Below are 19,809 nucleotides of genomic sequence, written 5' to 3' on the forward strand. Positions count from 1 at the left end.
CAGCAGCAGGAACCCTGTTAGCACGAGAGGAGGGACTCTGACCAGTTTTCCCTACTTAAACGAAAAGTGACCCTTTTAAAAATGCACCATTGGTGTTCTGCTTGCACATACGTCTGTGAGGGTGTTGGATCACTGGGAACTGGCGTTACAGTTGTGAGCTACCATGTGGGTGCTGGGAATTGAGTCTGGGTCCCTCTAGAAAAGCAGCCAGTGATTTTAACCACTGAGCCAGCCTGAAAAGGGCCTCTTTAATTCCTTCACATCTCCAGGAGATGGCCCTATGGATCTAAAAAGCTCAGTGTATATGTGCCTCTGTGTGTGTGCCTCTGTGTGTGTGTGTGTGTGTGTGTGTGTATGCATGTGTGGGGTGTGCTCACCTATGTGGGATCCTATGAAGCTTTTCATTTTGTTAAGACAGGGTCCTTCACTGAATCTGGAGTTCCCTGTTTCAGCTAGACGGCTGGCCAGTGAGCCCTAGGGATTTGCCTGTCTCTGACCCCCTCACCCATCTGAGACCCCCAACCCCGGGCACCTGCCGCTATGGCTGCTTCTTTTGCATTGGTGCTGAGAATTCAAATACAGATTTCTGCAGTGAAAACACTTTACCTTCTAAGCTATATTTCTCCACCCACAAATCGTATTTTTAAGGCTAAAAAAGCAAGAGGCAATTTGTTCTGAGAAGCATGCTCAGAGGCTTTTCATAAACAGCTGTGCTCCAGGCAAGGCACATCAACACAGAGGAAATCCCAAAGCTTAGGGAGTGGAGGTGGGAAGATAGAAGGCTAGTCTCAACTATACAGTGAGTTCAAGAGCAACCCAGGCTATACAACAGCCTATCTGAAAAACAGAACAATGCCCCCTAAACAAAAAACTCTACCAAAACAATCCTTGAGTCTGAGAGAAGTTCACAAGACATAAAAATTTACCATCTGCCAAGAAAAGAGGTGAAGCAGTATCCACAGTACAGTCCCTTTCTGATCTCACCCTAAGCCTGGCTTCAGGGAGGATATATACTCGAAGATCTCAGTATCAAAGGGTGACCACCTCAGTGTTAAAATACATTAGTCCAATGGTGCCTCCTGAATCGATGACACAGGGTCAAACATTTACATTTACAACTTAGTTAAAGGCACAGTGGTATTTAAAAATAAAATGCTGGGAATGTATACAAAAGATTCATGGTAATAACCTGGTTTCAACTAGGAGAATTAACTCTCGAGAGACAAGGCACACACCCGGTGACATGGGCCTGTGTGCTGGTTATTAGGCAGACCACACCCTTGACCGTGAGAGTAGGTGGAAACAAGCTCACAAAACATCTCCATTTCCTTCATGTGGTTCACATCTTTCCAGCCTTTTTGCCAAGCTGGGTCGGCACTCGGAGGATGTTGGGGGTCTCCTCCATGACTCTGACCAGAAGGTTGTCAATGTAGTCTTCCAGCTCCCTCACCTGAAACTCCTTCTTGTTGATGGTTTCCTTCTGTTTGAGGACCAACTGGATCAACTCATCGTGGGTCAGCTGTGCATAGGCGAAGGCAGGATCCGAGGGCTGGTATTTCTTTGGAGAGGGGAGAAGAGGGAAATGGTTACAAGTCAGCAGAGAAAGCAGACTTCGGAAAAGAATGCAAAGGAATGTCAGCACCTCCCCCCCCATGAACACCCATTTTGTTACTCTTTAGTGTCCCACTATGTGGCCCTGGCTGACCTGAAGCTACTGTGTAGATAGACCAGGCTGGCCATAAACTCATGGAGATCTGCCTGGTTCTACCTCCCAGGTGTTGGGATTAAAGGTGCGAGCAATTACAGCTGGCTTGGAAATTCACTTTCAACACAGATTGAAACCAGGTGGCCAACTAAGAAAAGTACCATGGACTATGTAGAGTGTATGGGTTGGTTACATGCATCCTTACTTACTTTTTATTTATTTCCTATTTGCTTTATGATCCTTCGAAAAATGTAAAGACCAGGGGCCTAGGTGTAGCTCAGCCGCCGAACACTTGCTAGCAAGTATAAAGACCCCAGGTTTGATCTTCAGCATCACAAGATTTAAAAGGCAGGAACCATCCTTGGCTTATAATTCTCAGACCTCTGGTCTTGACCCTGGGTACATGTTTTCAAGAAATGTAATGAGGAGGCTGCAGAGATGGCTTAGTGGTTGAGAGCACTGGGTGCTCTCCCAGAGGACCCAGGTTCAAGTCCCAGCATCCATATGGTAACTCCTAATCATCTGTAACTCCAGTTCCCAGGAACCCAGCACTCTCTCCTTATTCTCCTCTGGCAACACACACACACACACACACACACACACACACACACACACACACACACACACACACACACACAGAGACATAAATGCAGGCAAAACAACCATATATGTTTGAAAAAAAAAAAAAAGGACAAAAGAAAAGGAATATAATGAGGCCTTGGTGGAGAGGAGGAGAAAGGAGAAGGAAGTGTCAGGTGGCAGTAGTAGTGGTCACATATCAGCCAGGCTCAGGTGTGGTGTGCACAAACCGGAGTCCAGCCACTTGGGAGGCCCAGGTGGATGAATCACTTGATCTCTCAAGTGTGGAACCAGCCTTTAAAACTCCCGGAGTCATACAACATGCAGAGTGGGAAGAAGCCCCAAGCCAGAGCAGAAAGAAGTGGGAGCACCCTCCTGCCAACAAACACCGGGGACCAGCCAATGAAGTCAGTCCGCTACCCTAGGCACGCTTTGAGACCCTACCAAAACTTACTCCTCACTCTTAAAACATGTATCGCTAAAGACAAGTGCCACCAGGCCACAGACCTCACAGGTCACCTGAGTACACACTCTCTGGGTACATGGTGGCCTGTCCCAAGGACTGATTGTTGCTGTTTCTGAAGGGAGCACATATCCGGAACAGTTGCTTTTAATGAGCATATATCATCTGGGTCAAGGAGACTCTAACTGCAAGTCCAAGAGTTCTGAGCCAAAAGGAAATGAGAGACAAAAGACTCAGTAAGAAGTAACAAGTCACATCAAGGCCTTAGGAGGGAGTAAAAGGAAAGGCCTGACAATCTTCAATTTAACAGATTTACAAATTCAAGGAAACAAGCCGCCAGAGCAACTCAAGGTGATTTCTGCCCAAAGAAGTCCAAGGCCACTGTCACTACAGGTTTTGCCCTGAGGACCTGCCACTTTCATTTTCTACCAGAAGACCAATAAGTCAAGAGCCTACCATCTCCAAGCAGAGCCAGTGGCCTGAACTAACAGTAATAGTTCAACAATAGCACAGAAGCCCCCTGCCCCATCCAGGGAGCAAACTGCCCAAGGAGAAGAATCCAGAGGAATCCTACTGTCTCCATGGCTGCTTAGAAACAAGAAAAACAAGTTGCTGTTTTTACATACAAGCTTGAGTTCAAATCAGGGGCACATGAATACGGGGGATGCTGGGCTATTTCTCCCTCCCCCATCCTTGCTTTCTTTCTTTCAACTTGGTGAGGACATTTATGGGGGTGGGGGGGTGACCCTTTTTGGTCATGACACATAAATGCTCTCTACTCCTGCAATCACTCTGCGTGTGACTTCCAAAACTAGATTCAAACTGGGCATGATGGCACACACCTGTAATCCTAGCAATCAGAGGTTAGCCTGCATCATGAAGCCAGCCTTGGCTACAGTGAGACAGCCATTTCCCAAAACAAAAACAAAAACAAAAACAAAAACAAAAAAAAAAAAAAAAGCTAAAAATCAGATTAAATTAAAAAGTTTTGTCTAGAAGTATTCTGGATTTGGACACAGTGGATGTATTTAACACTGCTAAATTATGTTTAAAAAATGGTATGATGGCCAGGCATTGATGGCTCATGACTCGGGAGGCAGAGGCAAGCAGATCTCTGTGACTTCAAGACCAGCCTGGTCTACAGAGTGAGTTCCAGGACAGGCCCCAAAGCAATACAGAGAAACCCTGTCTCGAAAAACCAAAACCAAACCAAAACAAAAGGTATGTATGATGAGGCTTACACTCAGGAGTCAAAGGTAGACAGGTCTCTTTGAGTTTGAGGCCAGCCTGGTACACATCAAGAGTTCTAGGCCAGTCAGGGTTACAGAGTGAGACCCTGCCCCCCCAACCCCTGCAACAAACAAACAAATAAACAAATAAGGTATGATGGGTAGCCTTCATCTCATTCGTGTTTTGTCATAATAAAAAAGGTGTCCAGCCAAGCAGTAGTGTTGCACACCTTTAATCCCAGCACTTGGGAGGCAGAAAACTCTGTGAGTTTGAGGCCAGCCTGGTCTACAGGACAGCTAGGGCTGTTTGTTATACAGAGGAAACCCTGTCTTGAAGAGCCCCCTCAAAAAAAGGTGTCTATTGATGTTTCATATAAAGAAACATACCCTTGAGGTTTTTAGATTATACCTCTAGAACATAAACGCTTTACTAAGAAATACTAATTAGTGGTTGAGTGCATAGCTTGGTAACAGAGTATGTGTTTAGCAAGAGTGAGGTCCAATGTTATTAAATCCTTAACAACTCAGTCCCTCTCCATCTCTTTAGGGTCTCATGCAGCCCGTGCTGGCCTTGAGTTCCTGATCCTCCTGCCTCCACCACTCAATTCTGGGGAATACAAGAGTGTGCCACCATACCCAGCTTTCTTTTTTATTCCTCTTTGCTGTCTTCCTCTTCTTTCATTTTGAGACAAGGTCATGTGTCTCCCAGGCTGACCTCAAACAAGGATGGTCTTGAACTGCTGATCCTCCTGTCTTTGCCCAGTGGTGGGATTACAAGCATGTACTATACCCAGTTTATGTGGTATTGAGGATCAACCTCAAGGCTTCATGCAAGATAGATTTAATAGAAAAATTTAATCCAGTATATTTTAACCATCACTGTACCTACTAGATATTTATGTTGTTTTCACCTTTCACAATCACATGCAACATTTCTTGGAAAAGACTTGTTTTAATTTTAAATATGTGTCTGGGCATTCATTATCTGTGTACACAAGTGTATGTGCCCACCGAGGCCCGACTGGGAGAGCTAGAGGACGGAAAAGGAGCCTTGTGAAAATGTCTCCTGGATAGGATGACATAGCTTTCCACTCATGAACACCCTGCAGCAGCCGTTTTACAGGAAGACAGGACATAAAGCAGGAGAAGTACTAGTCAGGAAGAAAAAGGACATCCGCAGAAGCTGGGTGGGGGAAGGAGTACTAGGAGGTGAACACAACACACTGTATAGTCCTATGAAACTGTCAAACACACAAAAATGGCTTTTTGATGAAGGCCCTAAAACAGCAGCCAAGGGAAAAAGCAAAAACAAACAGAAAACACTGTTGCAACCACCCTGCTAGCTTTTCATTTACTTCAGCTGTGTGATTTCCCTTCCCTACCTCTCATTTTGAAGTTATTTTTATAAATGCTGTTGTATGCTTAGTACAAAGCTGATATTCTGTTGTATTCTTAGTACAAAGCCAGTAAGCCAACAGCTGTCTCCAAAGAGCTTTCTATATTTACCTAGAATATTTAGATGGGAGGGTCCAAGACCAAGAGATTTATGGCAGGCCAAGGGCAGCAGTGGGCACACAAGTCATGAAGCAAAGTGACAAAGGGTGTCTCTCTTCAATAGTCCTAGGAGATAAACCCTTGATTAAATGGACTTTGAAGAGGAAATAAAATGGGAAGCAAGGGCCTTGCTTACTTTCTGAAAGAGGCATTTGCTTCTCTCGGGGCTCAATGTGTAATATATCAGTTAAGTCAATCAGTCAACCAATCTAAAGTAGACAGACAGACAAGGGGCTGGGAGTCAGCTTAGGCTCATCAGTTTAAGAGAATCTGTTGCTCTTAAAGAGGACTAGGTTTGGCTTCCAACACCCACATGGTGGCTCACAACTATCTTTAACTAACTCCAGTTCCAGGGAAAATAGTGCTCTCTATTGGCCTCCATGACTACCAGGCCCATACTTTCTGTGCCTATAAATATACAGGCAGGAAAAACACTCACATACACCAAATAAAATAAAATTTAGAGTCAGAAAGCATTGTGCACTAATAGGAAGTGGGAAGGGGAAACTGCTAGATGGCTACATGTCATTATGTCATCTTTATGTTGTCCTCTGGCCCAACTTCCTAGTAAATATCAGGAAAATAAACAAAAAAACAAACAAACAAACAAAAAAAAACCTTCCTGGCAGAAAAACCAACAAACCAAGCTCCTGGGAGATAGTGCTGCTGTTTCTACTGACAACTATCGCACAGAAGCCAGGAAACCAAGCAGGTAGATGGAGTTACAGCAGGTGAAAACTGTTGGGGCTAAACCATTGTAGGTACAGGGTCCTGACAATAGTGATTGTTTATTATTCATGCACCCATACGGCATGCCCTTGGGGTTCTGACAGGATACAGCCTCAGCTGCAGCCACTAAGAGCACCACCTGTGCACATTCACTATGTCCCCCTTTTAAAAGGGCCCTGCCCACCTCCTGTCTTTCTCCATCTGTTCCTTTCTCTCTCCTCCTCCTCCCTCCCCTTCCTTCTTCTGCTGCTCCCGTCCCCAAAGATGTCTCCCCCATCTTTCCCCATAATTAAAAAAATAAAATAAAAGAAGAAAAACCAACCCTCCATGTGAGTTGCTGAAGAGCATCTTTCTCTTGAGTCATTTTTGTTTGACTTTTTTTTCTTTTTTAATTACAATAGTGATAGCCCTGAAAGCAATGCTGCCTTGTTGGCCCATTTTACAAGGAAAGAGGTCAAGAATGGAGCTAGGTGATGCTAACTTGTTTTCGGTAATAATTATCACTGCTGGGCCACTTTTACTCAAGGCTCGGATCTCCAAAATCCAATGAATGCTTAACCCAGCTCCTGATGGCAGAGGTGCACAAAAGGAGAACAATCATCAAGCATGTAAAAACGCTTCAGGGGGCTGGAGAGACCGTTTGGTGATGATGAGCATGTATTTCTCTTCCACAGAACTTGAGTTTGGTTCCCAGCAACCACTTGAGGTGACTCACAAACACCTGTAACTCCAGCTCTAGGGATTTCAATGGTTATGGCTTCCTAGGGCACCAGCACTCATACCCACACAGACTTGAATATTTTACAATAATAAAAATACAATCTTAAAAAAAATGCTTTTGGGGGCTGGGATTGTGTGGCATAGCATGTCCAAAGCCAGTTATCACATATACCTACAACAAGAAAATCTTTCAGAAGGGACAAGATACAAGTAGTACATTTTATTTTTATTTTCTCTTTTTTCAAGACAGAGTTTCTTTGTATAGTCCTGGCTGTTCTCGAACTCAGAGATCCTCCTTCCCCTGCCTCCATGCCTGGCAAAAACTTTTTATTAAAAAAATAATTGCAGGGCATGGTGGCATGACTTTAATCCTAGCACCACGAGGCAGAGGTAGGGAAATCTTTGAGTTTGAGGCCAGTCTGGTCTACCAGGGCTACATGCTGAGACTTTATCTCAAAAACCAAAACCAAATAACCCTTAAGAAACTATTATAAAAAATAGTTTTGTTTGTTTGTTTTATAAAGGTGTTTGTTGACGCCCACCTTTAATCCCAGCACTCAGGCCACCCTGCTCTTTCAGGATACCCAGGACTACACACCCTGCATTAAAAACTAAAAAGTGTAGTTCTCTGCGGCAGTCAGAAACTCCCTCTACCTCTGGCTATTCCAGGGCAATGGTTAAAGACTGGAGCTTTGTGCCAGGGCAGTGGTGGCAAACGCCTTTAATCTCAGCACTCGGGAGGCAGAGACAGGTGGATCTCTGTGAGTTCGAGGCCAGCCTGGTCTACAGTGCAAGCTCTAGGACAGGCTCCAAAGCCTCAGAGAGATCCTGTCTCAAAAAAACAAAAAACAAACAAACAAACAAAAAACCCAAAAAACAAAAACAAAAACAAAAAAACAAAAACAAAACAAAAAAAGACTGGAGCTTTGCAACAAGGCTTAGCAAGTTAAAAAGTCTTGATTTTATTTCCAGCACACCTCCCTCAATTTAAAAAAAAAAAAAAAAAAAAATGAGTATTTGAAGCCAAGAAGTTATCCCAGAATGAAAAGGATGCATAGACAGAGGCTGGAGAGATGGCTCAGGGGTTAAGAGCACTAGCTGCTCTTGCAGAGGTCCTGAGTTCAATTCTCAGCAACCACATGGTGGTTCACAACCATCTATAATGAGATCTGTGCCTTCTTCAGGTTGGCAGGCACACATGCATGTAGAATACTGCATACATAATAAAGAACTATATCCTAAAAAAAATTACAAAGATGCACAGACAGTATTAAATGTAAGGGGCAGGACTAGTGCCTGGATTGTGGCACAAACAATTGAACAGGGTTGTCTCCTTGTTGGGACAACCGTGAAATATATGCCAGAGATAAGAAAGCCGTTAATTCAACAGTAAGCTTCTGGAATTTGAAGAATTCCTTTGTTCTTAGGAGTTATACACTCAAGAATTTAGGAGGGGCTGGGGAACCCTGTTAGCCAGTAAAAGGCTTGTCATGAGGACTTGAGTTTGGATTCCCAGGTCACATAAAAAGCAAAGGGTGCTTGCATGTGCCTGTGATCCCGGGACTGGAGGGGCAGAGAGGGGAGGAATCCTGGGGTTTGATGGCCAGTGACTTCGTGACTTCAGTTGGATCAGTGAGCTCCAGGTTTTTAAAACAAAAAGTAGTCCTCTTATAAACAAATGACAGACTGAGAAAGAAATCAGGGAAACAATACTTCTCAAAATAATCTCAAAAAGTATATCTTGGGGCAACTCTAATCAAGACTTATATAATAAAAACTTCAAGACATGGAAGAAAGAAATCAAGAAGGCATAAGAGGATGGAAAGATCTCCCATGCTCATGGATTGGTAGGATTAACAGTGAAAAGGATCATCCTACCAAATAAATAAATACATACATACATAATACACACATCTATAGATTTAGTGCAATTGCTATCAAAATCCCAATACAATTCTTCACAAAAACCGAAAGGACAATAACAGCTTCATGTGGTAACACACACACACACACACACATACACACACACACACACACACACACACACATATCCAGGATACCTAAAACAGTCCTGAATAAAAAAAGAACTGCTGGAGGCTTCACCAGCCTTCACCTGAAACTGTACTATAGAGCTTCAATATAGAAACAGCATGGTACTGGCATAAAAACAGAAATATTCATCAATGGAATCAAATTCAAGACCTAAACCTAATGAATAACTACATACCTAAACTAATTTTTGACAAAGAAGCCAGAAATACACAACAGAAAACAAACAAACAAAAACCAAAACCCAGCATCTTCAACAAATGGTGCTGGTCACACTGGATGTCTGCACGTAGAAGACTATAAATTCATACTTATCATCACCTTGCACAAAACTCAGCTACAGATGAATCAAGAACATAAAGCCAGATACCCTGAATCTGAAAAAAAGAGAAAGTGGGGAATAGTCTTGAATTCACTGGCACAGGGACCAAGAACAACAATAAATAAGTGGGACCTCATGAAACTGAAAAGCTTCTGCATGACAAAGGAAATCACCATTCCAACAAGATGGGGAAAGATCTTTAAAGTTACACATCCAACAGACAGTTAATATGTAAAATATTAAAGAACTAAAAATAACTAGCCAAAACAGGACTGATACACACAATGAACTCAGGGACTGTGGCAGCATGCACAGGGCCTGTCAGGTTCGAGGCACATGGCTCCCAGTGCTGAGATGGAAAAGTGGATTCACAAGTCCCCATCCCTAATCAATAGCTATCTCCAATTGATAACCACTTACAAAGGAAAAATGGGTTTCTGCAAGGGCGTCTCACTGAGAATACAAACCACACTTAAAGGCAAGCCCCATGCCCAGGAGTAGATAACCAACACAAAAAGAACTCAGTGGTATTTTTGTAGATTTTTTTTTTTTTTTTTTTTTTTGGTCTTATGTTGCTTTGTTTGGGGATTTTTTTTTTTTACCTTACTGAACTTTTGCTTGCATATTGTTTCCAAGTGTTTTTATAGGTTCAATTTTGTATATCTTGCTTCTCTCTGTGGTGTTTTTCTTTTTATTCTGGTTGCCTGAATGTTTCATAGATAGATAGATAGATAGATAGATAGATAGATAGATAGATGAGAGAAGACATGATTTGAATGGGTAGGGAAGACCTTGGAGGAGATGAGGGAAGGGAAACTATGATCAGAGTATATGAAAAAAAAAAATAATTTAAAAGAAAAAAAAAGGTGAAAAGTTATAGAGAAAAACAGCGGACTTCAACTTCATTGGACTTAAACTTCTGGCTTCTATACACATGTGCACACACCCATACAAACACCTAAAGATGCACATATAATACTCAAAAAAATTAGAAATAAAAAAGGACATGATGCATACAACTTACTTTTTCCATGGTTCAGATTTTTACCAAACGAAAACCAAGCATGCGGTGGTATACAGAGAAAGAGCAGGAGGGGGAGGAAGGAATGGGAGGAGATGGGGCAAACGGGGTCAGATGTGAGCGACTGGCCAATCCAGACGATGGTCTACAGGAGTTCTTTGTACTATTTCTGCAACTTTTTAAATGTTGGAAACTATGTTGAAATACAGGGATAAAACCCAGTACATCTGTGTCACACATTTTATACTCTTGCCTAAAGACAGAAAAGAAGCTGGGCAGTGGTGGTGAGCACGCCTTTAATGCCAGCACCCAGGAGGCAGCAGCAGATGGGTCTCTGGGATTTCAAAATAGCTTGGTCTATAGAGTGAGTTCTAGCATAGCTAAGGTTACACAGAGAAACCCTGTCTCGAAGAAACAAACAAACAAAAAATGAAAAGGGGGGGGCAGTGTTTTCTTTAAAGAAAACCGCAGGAAGAACAAGGTGGTGGCATCTGCCTGTAAACCCAGCACTCAGGAGGCTGAGTGAAGATTGCCATGAGTTTAGGGCAGCCTGGGCTACAGAAACCTTGCCTTTAAGAAAAACAAAACAAAATAAATAAGCAAAAAAGTACGACCATAGTCAACAAACAGTGCCAGTGATAATCATGTTGCTAGAGACAAGAAAGATTTTAGTGAGAAATAAATAATTACAAGGAAATGTAATGATCCATTTAACGGAAAGTCTGGGGGCCCTCAGAGGTTATCCAGACTCCAGACACATCAGAGGTCTGCATAAGTAATTCCCAGACTTGCCCAAGGTCTTTAACTTTCGCTGTTGTTTATTCTGAGATAGTGTCTTGCTATGTTGCCCAGGTTGGTCTTCAAACTAAATGAGCTCAAGTCCTCCTCCCATTAGCTCCCTGTAATGACCGAGGCCAGCTGTCACAGTGACTCCGAACCAGCAAGCTCTGCAGATCCTAACAAATACGCCAAATCCTCAGAACACTCACCTTTATAATGGCTTCATTGATCAGGTTCTCACTGATGATGGCAGTTCCCAAGCTAGGATTTGCAATCTTGGTGGCTATTGTGTTCATCGGCTTCACAGGATGAAGCCTGGAAAGACAAGAAACCGATCTTTAAACTTAGAGTAGCCACAAAGTTGAGAACTACTGTCTCAAAGATGGCTGCTGGCAAGTCAAGCAACGGGGAGAGATCATCTCTGGCCCAACATCCAGCTTATGCCTTAGCTCCTGTGGAATTCAAAGTAAAACAGATTAGAGAGCCACACACACAACCAGCAAAGCTCATCCCTGGCTTGGGGGGGGGGGTTGGGGAGTGGGGATCCCAACAGATGCTAAGTCCCTCAATCCGCTAAGGACACAAGAACAGACAGACAGTGTCTCAGGATGGGACATAGCTCTGTGACATAGTACTTGCCCACGATGCACAAGGCCTCAGGTTCTATCCCCAGCACTGCAAAAAAAAAAAAGTCTTCAATTAATTAAAATAAATAAATAATGTTAACAATAAAGAAGAAAGGAAGAAAGAAAGCTGCTCATCTGTGTGGGTGGGCGTAGCCTCAGACTAGGACTCCACTGAGGGCCCTGCAGAACTTTCCGGTTTCTATATCGAGGGACAGTGCACATCATGCGAGCTGCTCTTGGAGCAGTTCTCAGAGGAAGTTTTCAGTATTGCTTTGTTCTGTCACTGGTCTCAGCCAGCTTCTGAGACCCTGGAGACACAAATGTCCTACACTTCCACAGCTACAGAGCTTTGTCACACTGTAGAAGCATCCCTAAGCTATCTTTGAAGACTACTATGTCCTTGCTACAGACACGGCTGGATCTTGAGTTCCTGACCAGCTTTGCCAGCGAAGCAGGCCAATGGTGACATGGGGACATCCATTCAGTTGGAAGGCATTGGTCTGCAGGTGAAAGCAAAGAGAGGGCATCTTCCCCACGTACAAAGGCAAGCACCCCCATCATCTCTCACCTGTGCTTGGCTGCCCCAACTCCAGCATTTGGCTGAGCTGAGACTGGATGTATCTCTGAGGGTGTGACCCAGGCTTGTAGAAGTGGCTTCTTCTTGCCAAAATTTTCAACTTTAGCAGCTGAGGCTTCTGTTGCTTTTTTTTGAGATTCTGCTACACTGGTGTGATGGTCGGAATATGGAGAGCTAGGCAAAGAGTGTGCAGCAGGAAAGGTCGCAGAGGGTGAGGGGCTGGGCACGGGGGAGTCCTGGGACGTGTGGAGAGGCGAGCCTGGCCTCCCACTTCCCTTCAGTTCCTCTTCCTCAGCACCAGGGCCTGGTAACTGTTTATTCACTCTTGAGCTCTTGCCAAGGTGTGACTTAGGAATTCCTAATGCTGCTGTCTGCTCAGAAGGAGCCACTTTGAGAGCGTCTGACCTGAAGTCATGGAGATCCTCCATGAGCACTGACCCATGTGCCCTGCCACTCGGCCCCTCTGTCTTCTCCAGACTGGAAGGTGACACATCCACGGGTGAAACTCCCACTTCTGGATCAACCAGCTTTGCTGCCTTTCCTCCATCTCCAGCCTCATCTACTCTTTCATCATCTGATGCCACTTCAGGAATAGAAGGAAGAGAAAAGTTCAGATCAGCCATGACAGGAGATTTCACATCAGAGGCAGAAGGAAGGTCACTTAGGGGGTCAGACAGCAGGCCCTCATGATCACTGGCCTTGCTCTGATATTGAATCATGAGGCCATCATTCTCCTCAACCCTCCAGAGTTGACCACTACCTCTTCCTGGGCTGGCTTCACTTGTGAGGTCTTCTGAGAAGCTGTCGCTTTCAGAAGGAATGATGGACTGAGCTGCTGAGGTCACAGGATCCTCTCCCGTGCCTTCTGTGTGGGGCCGCTGAGGAGACTCTTCATCTGGCACACTTAAAGCAACAGGCCCTTCTTGTGTCAGCTGCTGTGGATGAATTTCGTCCTCTTCCTCAAGCCCAGTGGGCTTTTCTGTTCCTTCTTCCACAAAGAGCTGCTCAGAAAAGGACACACGCTTCTTCACTCTCTTCTGACCTCCGCTGGCATTCCCATGCATCTCTTCGTGTTTCTGAGCTATGACGTCAAATGGGGAGCCTGTGTCTTCCTGTTGAACTACAGAAGTCATTCCACCATTGCGATCATTCTCCACAAAACACCTAGGCAGATGCCCAGAGTCTGTGTCTCCTCCTATGGGGGACTTCTCAGTGGGGTTTGTAATTCTGCCACCGATGAGGGAAAGCTCAGAGGGTACGTCCTGAGCCTCTTCAGGTGAGGGGACATGGTGTTGCTCTGGGAAAGGAACTGTCAAAAGTTCTTCAGGCTGCTCCATTGGGCTCTTTCCTGACTCATCACTGCCAGCTTCCTTCCCTGTGCCTGTCTCCCTGGTGTCACCCCCTTTCGGCACTGGGATGATAAGTTGTTTGTAAGGTGAACCCGAGGCAGAAGAACCAGTGTTCGGAGGACTTGGTGTTAAGCTCTCCCTTTGAGAGACCACTCTGAGGAGCAAAGGCAGTTCTTCAGGATCTGCCTCCCCCTTGCCTGTGGGGGGCCAGTGTTCAATTGGAGTGGATGTGGAGATAGGAGCTGCCAGAGGGGAGGAGAAAGAGGAGGAAGCAGAAGGATTTTCAGAGGATTGTGTCTCTGAGTCACCCCTCATGTCAGAAAAGACAGCTGCCTGAGCAGAGCTAGAAGGAAGAGTAGGAAAGAGAGCAGAGTCGGGGGAAGGAAGCCTGGCTTTGGTTTGGGCCTTTGGAGGTACTTCCAGTCTGCAAAAAGGACAAAATAAAATCTGCAGGTCAGTTGCAGATGCATTACAAGAAACATAAAAATCATCATCAAAGAGAGAAAGGTTTTTTATACTTGGGGCAGGATCTACACAGTCAAGGGGACATACAAATGGATCGTTTTGTTTTTCTTCAGTGCTGGGGACTCACAGCCTCATACATGCTAAGTAAAAACTGCACAACTAACACATGCTGTCCCCATAGACACAGAAGGACACACTGTTCAGCACCAAGCACACCTGCCTGTCACATATTTGTTGCATTGCAAATGGAAAGATTCAGTGGGAGCAACAGACAGCCTATAGTTCCTTTTTGATACACTCAGAGTCCTGAGTACTGACTGATACTGCAAAAAGCATCTAAAAAGTTCAGAATGGAAGATAAAAAAGCTTCACATAAGGCAACAAATACAGATTTTGAAGAGAAACAAAACAAAACAAAACAAAAAAAAACCTGTGTGCACAATCTCCAAAAGTTTGTCTCTCCACCCACATACCAGAGAAATGTCAATGTGAAAGTCACTCAGAAAAGCAGCTCCTTCAGGTTGAGGCAGGTTCTCATGATCAGACAGAGGAAACATAGAATGGTCACAGGTACACTAAACAGTAGACCAAGGGTCTCTCACACCAGCAAACTGATGCCAAGTGCCAGGAGAGGCAGCCATCTCCACTGGGCAGCACACTGAAAACTCAGACATGGGTTCTGCCCGTGTAACCAATAGAACCAGGTCATATGCTCAGAATCACCACAGATTGTCTCCTTTCACTGGAGTCTGGTTTAGCTCACTGAGAAAAACAACCCCCACCCACGCATGGCTAAGCTGTGGCTTTAGGCTGGGAAACACCTCTGCCCTCTGCACTGGGCAGGCCAGGCCACAGGGGCGACAGGTTCAAATGACTTAAGACTAGCAGACCTTTGCACAAACATCCTGAAACTGACCAGGTTTGCTAAAAAAAATACCAGGTAGTGGCAGGGAAAGGTCCCACATGTAAAAACCTAGGACTTACCTAGGTTTCACAGCCTTGGTCTGGGGAGCCCTTGGAGCAGGAACTGGTGGCTTCGGTTCAGACTTAGAATCCAGGCAGGCTTCTGGGCTTGAGAGCTGCACATCTTCAAAGGGATTTAGGGAGTTGCCCCACTGGGAGGCAACAGGTATAACATCTCTCTCAGGCCTTCGTCCAAGGTCTTCCTCCCTCTGCTGGGCATCTGTGCTGGTGCCTTGCCTTTCCTTCTCTTTCTCTGAGACGGTGGGAAGAGGTTCACTTTCACTGCCTTTCGCCACATCCTTCTTTCCCGTCACCAGAGAAAGCAAAGAGGACTTTTTGTTCTCCTGCTTCTTGCTCTCTTTTGACTCTTTCGTAGCCTCCACGTTTGCTGGGGACACGCCCTCTCTGCTGTCCCCAGTGGTCAGAGGTCGGTAGGATGGCAAAGACATAGACTTCACAGAATCCTTGCTGGAGGAGTCCGACAGTCGCCTGTCAGAGGCCACGCCTCCTCCCCCTGGTTCCTTAGGAGATCTGGCAGCCAGGTTTTCAGTGGAGGAGAACAAATGCTTCTTCCGGAAGCCCTGTGGGGACGGGGAATTCGAAGGGCTGCTGTCCTTGTTCTCACTCTTGGCCTCTGGCTGCTCCATGTAAACATGGTTCCCGTTAATGCACAAGTTAGATCTGGAAAGGGAGTCATTCTTGGACCGGAGGCCCCCGAGGAAGGAGAGCCCTTCTTTCTTGGTCTGGTTCAGTTGTGTATGGTCTGCACTGGGTGTTCTCTTGTGGGACATGACTGGGAAGAGAATAAACAACATAAGAGGTAAGTTCTGGAGAGATGGTTCAGGGAGTGAAGGTATTTACTGAAAAGCTAATGACCTGAGTTAAATCCCCAGGACACACATGGTCAAAAGAGAACCCATCCCCACAAGCTAGCCTCTGACCTTCAGATACACTAAATGAAAAATAAAGCTGAAGACACAGATCAGAGTTAAAGCATTTATCTTTCCCGCTCCGGGCACTGGGGTTCAATCTCTAGGAACAAAAACAAACAAACAAAAAGAGAAATTACATGAGTGAGGGACTTGAGGCAAAGCTCAGTGATGAAGTTCTTGATTAGCATGTATGATGCCATCATTTTCATCCTCAGTACTGCAAAGACAGGAAGAGAGGAGGCGCAGGGGGAGGGAGGGGGCGTGGTAATAATAAGTACTTGCAATGGGCAGGGGCACCTGTCACTCTATCAGTACCCGCACACATCTTCAATCTTGGTAACTGATAGGAAGGTGCTAGTGTTGCCTAAGCATCCTCCAATGCATAAGACAGTTCCCCACAAGAATTATCAACCCAAACAGTCAGTGATGTGGAAGTTAAGAAATTCTGTGTTAAACCAGTGGAAAAGGCTACGTTCTCAATAGACTAACAAAATCTGGCTACTAAAAGGGATTCAGTAATTGAAGCTGAAGTTCAAAATACACAATTCGAGTCAAGGAGACTGGACTACTTAGCTTCCACCAGAGATAAACCACATGGGAGTTAAGTACATGCTAGAAGCTCAGCTGACATCTGAAGAATTAATGAAGTGTCAGACATCTAATAGGGTCCTATTACAACACGGTTCTATAGTTTTATTCTTTCATATACAACAGGTGCTGGGCGTAGATCCCAGGACTGTGAGAAAACAAACAGCAGCGAAACTCCCTCAAATCCACTTATTTTGTGAGCTCCAAACCCTTGGAGAAGACTTTGTATTGTCTTGAGAAACAAAGCCTTAGTGAATGTCATCACCATCATTGCTGTGGTAACTAAAACCTGAAGACCCTCCTCTTCGTTCTCAGAGCAAGACTGGGGAAGCAGATGAGTGAGCAAAGACAGTAACTCACCATCTGAGGCGGAGGAGGACTCATCCTCATTGTCATCGTCGTCCCACCGGGACCGCAAGTCGCCGGGATGAAGCAGCACTTTGTCTAGCTTGGAAGTAGGCAGGACAGACATGGACTGGGAGAGCGGCGTCTTTTGCAAATTCGACTTGGAAAACAGAGTCTTGATCTTAGATTTCTTTTTCTTGTCTTTTGAGAAAGACTCCTCATCGCTGTCAACTGAGGGTGTTGTGCTGGGGACGATGGCAGAAGCGGTGTCCGATGCGCTATCCTTACTCTTCCCTTTGATCTTGTCTTTCAGTTTTCCAAATGGATTCCGAGACTTATCTTTCATGGAGAGGTCAAACATGCTGGCGGTCATGTTGTTTCTCATAAACTGGATATCCACCTCAATCTCTCCTCGCTCTTTGTCCTTCTTTCCTGGTTTGGACTTCAGGGTGTACCATCTAGAGGAGGGAAAGATGAGAGGTCAACTTTGGATAGGAACAGCTCCAAGGGGGATCCTGACGCCATCAGTGAATTCCTCTCTGCTGCTCTCAGCTCTCATACAAATGTTCTTTCACACTGTCTCACCGAGGAGTAATCGGGTGGGGAACAATACAGAACTCTGCTTTTATTTATCCATTCATTTAGTGCAAGGGATCAAACAAGTGTGTCCAGCAGAACAGACAAGTATTCTGCCCTCAAGGTATAGCCTTAGCCCTGACTTTTATTTTTGAGAGTTTTTTTGGTCTACATGCTAGACAAGGGTAATCTGATGCATCTTACTTGGGTTTTTAAGTATACTACTCAAGCACTCTACCAACAGCATTTCACCCTCATCCCTTATAGCCATCTAGAATAATGATCCAATAATGACTTATTTCTAAAAATAAAGAACTTGGCACAACGATGCAGGCCTAAAGTCCCAGATATTGGGGGAGTGGGAGTGGTATACGACTTCAAGGCCGGTTTAGAAAATACAAGACCCTACCTTAGTCGGGTATGGTGGCACATGCCTTTAATCCCAGAAGCTGGGAAGCAAAGGAAGGCAGATTTCTGTGAGTTTGAGGCTAGCCCTATTTACATATCTAATTCCGGGACAGCCATGGCTACATAATGAGACCCTATGTTAGAAAATAAAAAAGACAGGAACTAACAGAGACCTCACTCTGAACTATATGCAGAGTGAGAGACTCTGGAACATTGAGTCTTAAGTGGGATATGGCTATCAAATCCCTCTCCCCAGGGCTCAGGGAATTCTGTGGAAGAGGAAGCGGAAAGATTGTGAGAGCCAGAGAGAATGGAGGACACAAGAAAACCTTGTAGACACAACAGGACTGGTGCATACATGACCCACAGAGACTGTGGCAGCATGCACAGGGCATGCACAGGCTCAAGCCAGATGGCTCCCAGGGCTGAACCAGAGAAGTGGACACGTGCCCCCATCCCTAACCCAAAGGCTGTCTCCAATTGACAACCACTGGCAAATTAAAATTAATTTTCTGCAAGAGTCTCCCTGGGTATACAAACCACAAAGAGCAGGCTCCACGCCCAGCAGTAGATAGCCAAATCAAATGAATCCAATAATATATCTGTAGATTCTTTGTCTCTTATTGCTTTGTTCTGGCATTTCTAACCTTATTGATCTTTTGCTTGTATATTATGATTTCAGACTTTGTGTTTTTATAGGTTTTGCTTTCTGTGTTTCTTTTCCTTTTCTTTTTAAAAATTCTGGTATGGTAAGCCAGACGGTGGTGATGCGAGTCTTTAATCCCAGCATTTGGGAGGCAAAGGCAGGTGGATCTCTGAGTTCGAAGACAGCCTGGTTTACAAAGAGAAACCCTGTCTTGAACAACAATTTTAAAAAAAGGAAACAAAAAAAAAAATTTCTGGTATGCTTGTTTTATTTGCTTGCTTGTCTTATAAAGAAAAAAAAAGGCATGGAGTTGGGTGGGTGGAAAGATCTGGGAGAAGTTGAAGGGAGGGAAACCTTGATCAGAATATATTATATGAAAATTATTTTCAATAAGAAAAAGACAGAATAGCACTCAAATCCCACTCAGAAAAAAAAAGACCCCACTTCAAAATAAAGAATTCTATCAAATTACTTCCAATGTCATATTTTCCTTCAGCAAGGACAGTTAAATTACAGTACAAATCTATACATAAATTTCAGATGGCTCAACAGTTAAAAGCACTGGCTGCCCTTCCAGAAGATCCTGGTTCAATTCCTAGCAACCCACATGGTAACTCACGACTATCTGTAACTCCAGTTCCAGGAGATCCAACACCCTCTTCTGTCTCCACAGGAATTGCATGTGTATGGTGCACAGACATACATTCAGGAGAAACACCAATAAACATATATATATTTTTTTAATTTTAAGGTTATAGAAAGTAATAAAGCCTGGTAGGAAAAAGGGAACATACAAAATTCAGTTTCAAAAAGAAAATGAGGATTTAAAAAAAAAGCTACTAATGACAAATATTTTATTATGATTCCACTTACATGAGGTACCCAGAGCTGTCCAATACACTGAGGTAGAAAGTGGAAAGGTGGCTGAGGGGACCAGGGGAATGAGCAGAACAGGGAAGTAATCCCTGAAGAGTATTAAACTGTAGTTTAAGCTGGAAAAAAAATGAAAAGATTCTGGAGACAGATGGTGGCACCAGTTACACAATGTGAACGGATACACAACTGTACACTTGAAGTGGTTAGAATGGCAAATTTTAGTCTGGGAATGTGGGTCAATGGTGGAACACTTGCCGAGCATTATGAAATGCCTTGGGTTAAATCCCCTGGTTCATTAAGAAATAAA

The 19,809-nt window shown here is 44.4% G+C and overlaps 1 protein-coding gene across 2 annotated transcripts in view; it reads right to left on the reverse strand.

Moving 5' to 3' along the window:
• Nucleotides 1–518: 518 nt before the first annotated feature.
• Nucleotides 519–19,809, reverse strand: part of Rab11fip1 (RAB11 family interacting protein 1) — a 35,230-nt gene continuing 15,939 nt past the window's right edge. Inside the window, exons 2-6 of one of the 2 annotated variants that reach the window (XM_051182213.1) lie at nt 17,012–17,454; nt 15,153–15,924; nt 12,346–14,127; nt 11,361–11,466; nt 519–1,558 (exon numbers count right to left, since the gene is read on the reverse strand). In XM_051182213.1, coding sequence (XP_051038170.1) covers nt 1,340–1,558; nt 11,361–11,466; nt 12,346–14,127; nt 15,153–15,924; nt 17,012–17,454 — 3,322 coding nt within the window. In that variant the 3' untranslated portion in view covers nt 519–1,339. The remainder of the gene's footprint in view (nt 1,559–11,360; nt 11,467–12,345; nt 14,128–15,152; nt 15,925–17,011; nt 17,455–19,809) is intronic. The other variant, XM_051182214.1, reaches the window with a different exon arrangement.

The sequence above is a fragment of the Phodopus roborovskii genome, unplaced genomic scaffold (assembly GCF_943737965.1).
Source record: "Phodopus roborovskii unplaced genomic scaffold, PHOROB, whole genome shotgun sequence".
Classification (NCBI taxonomy): domain Eukaryota; kingdom Metazoa; phylum Chordata; class Mammalia; order Rodentia; family Cricetidae; genus Phodopus; species Phodopus roborovskii.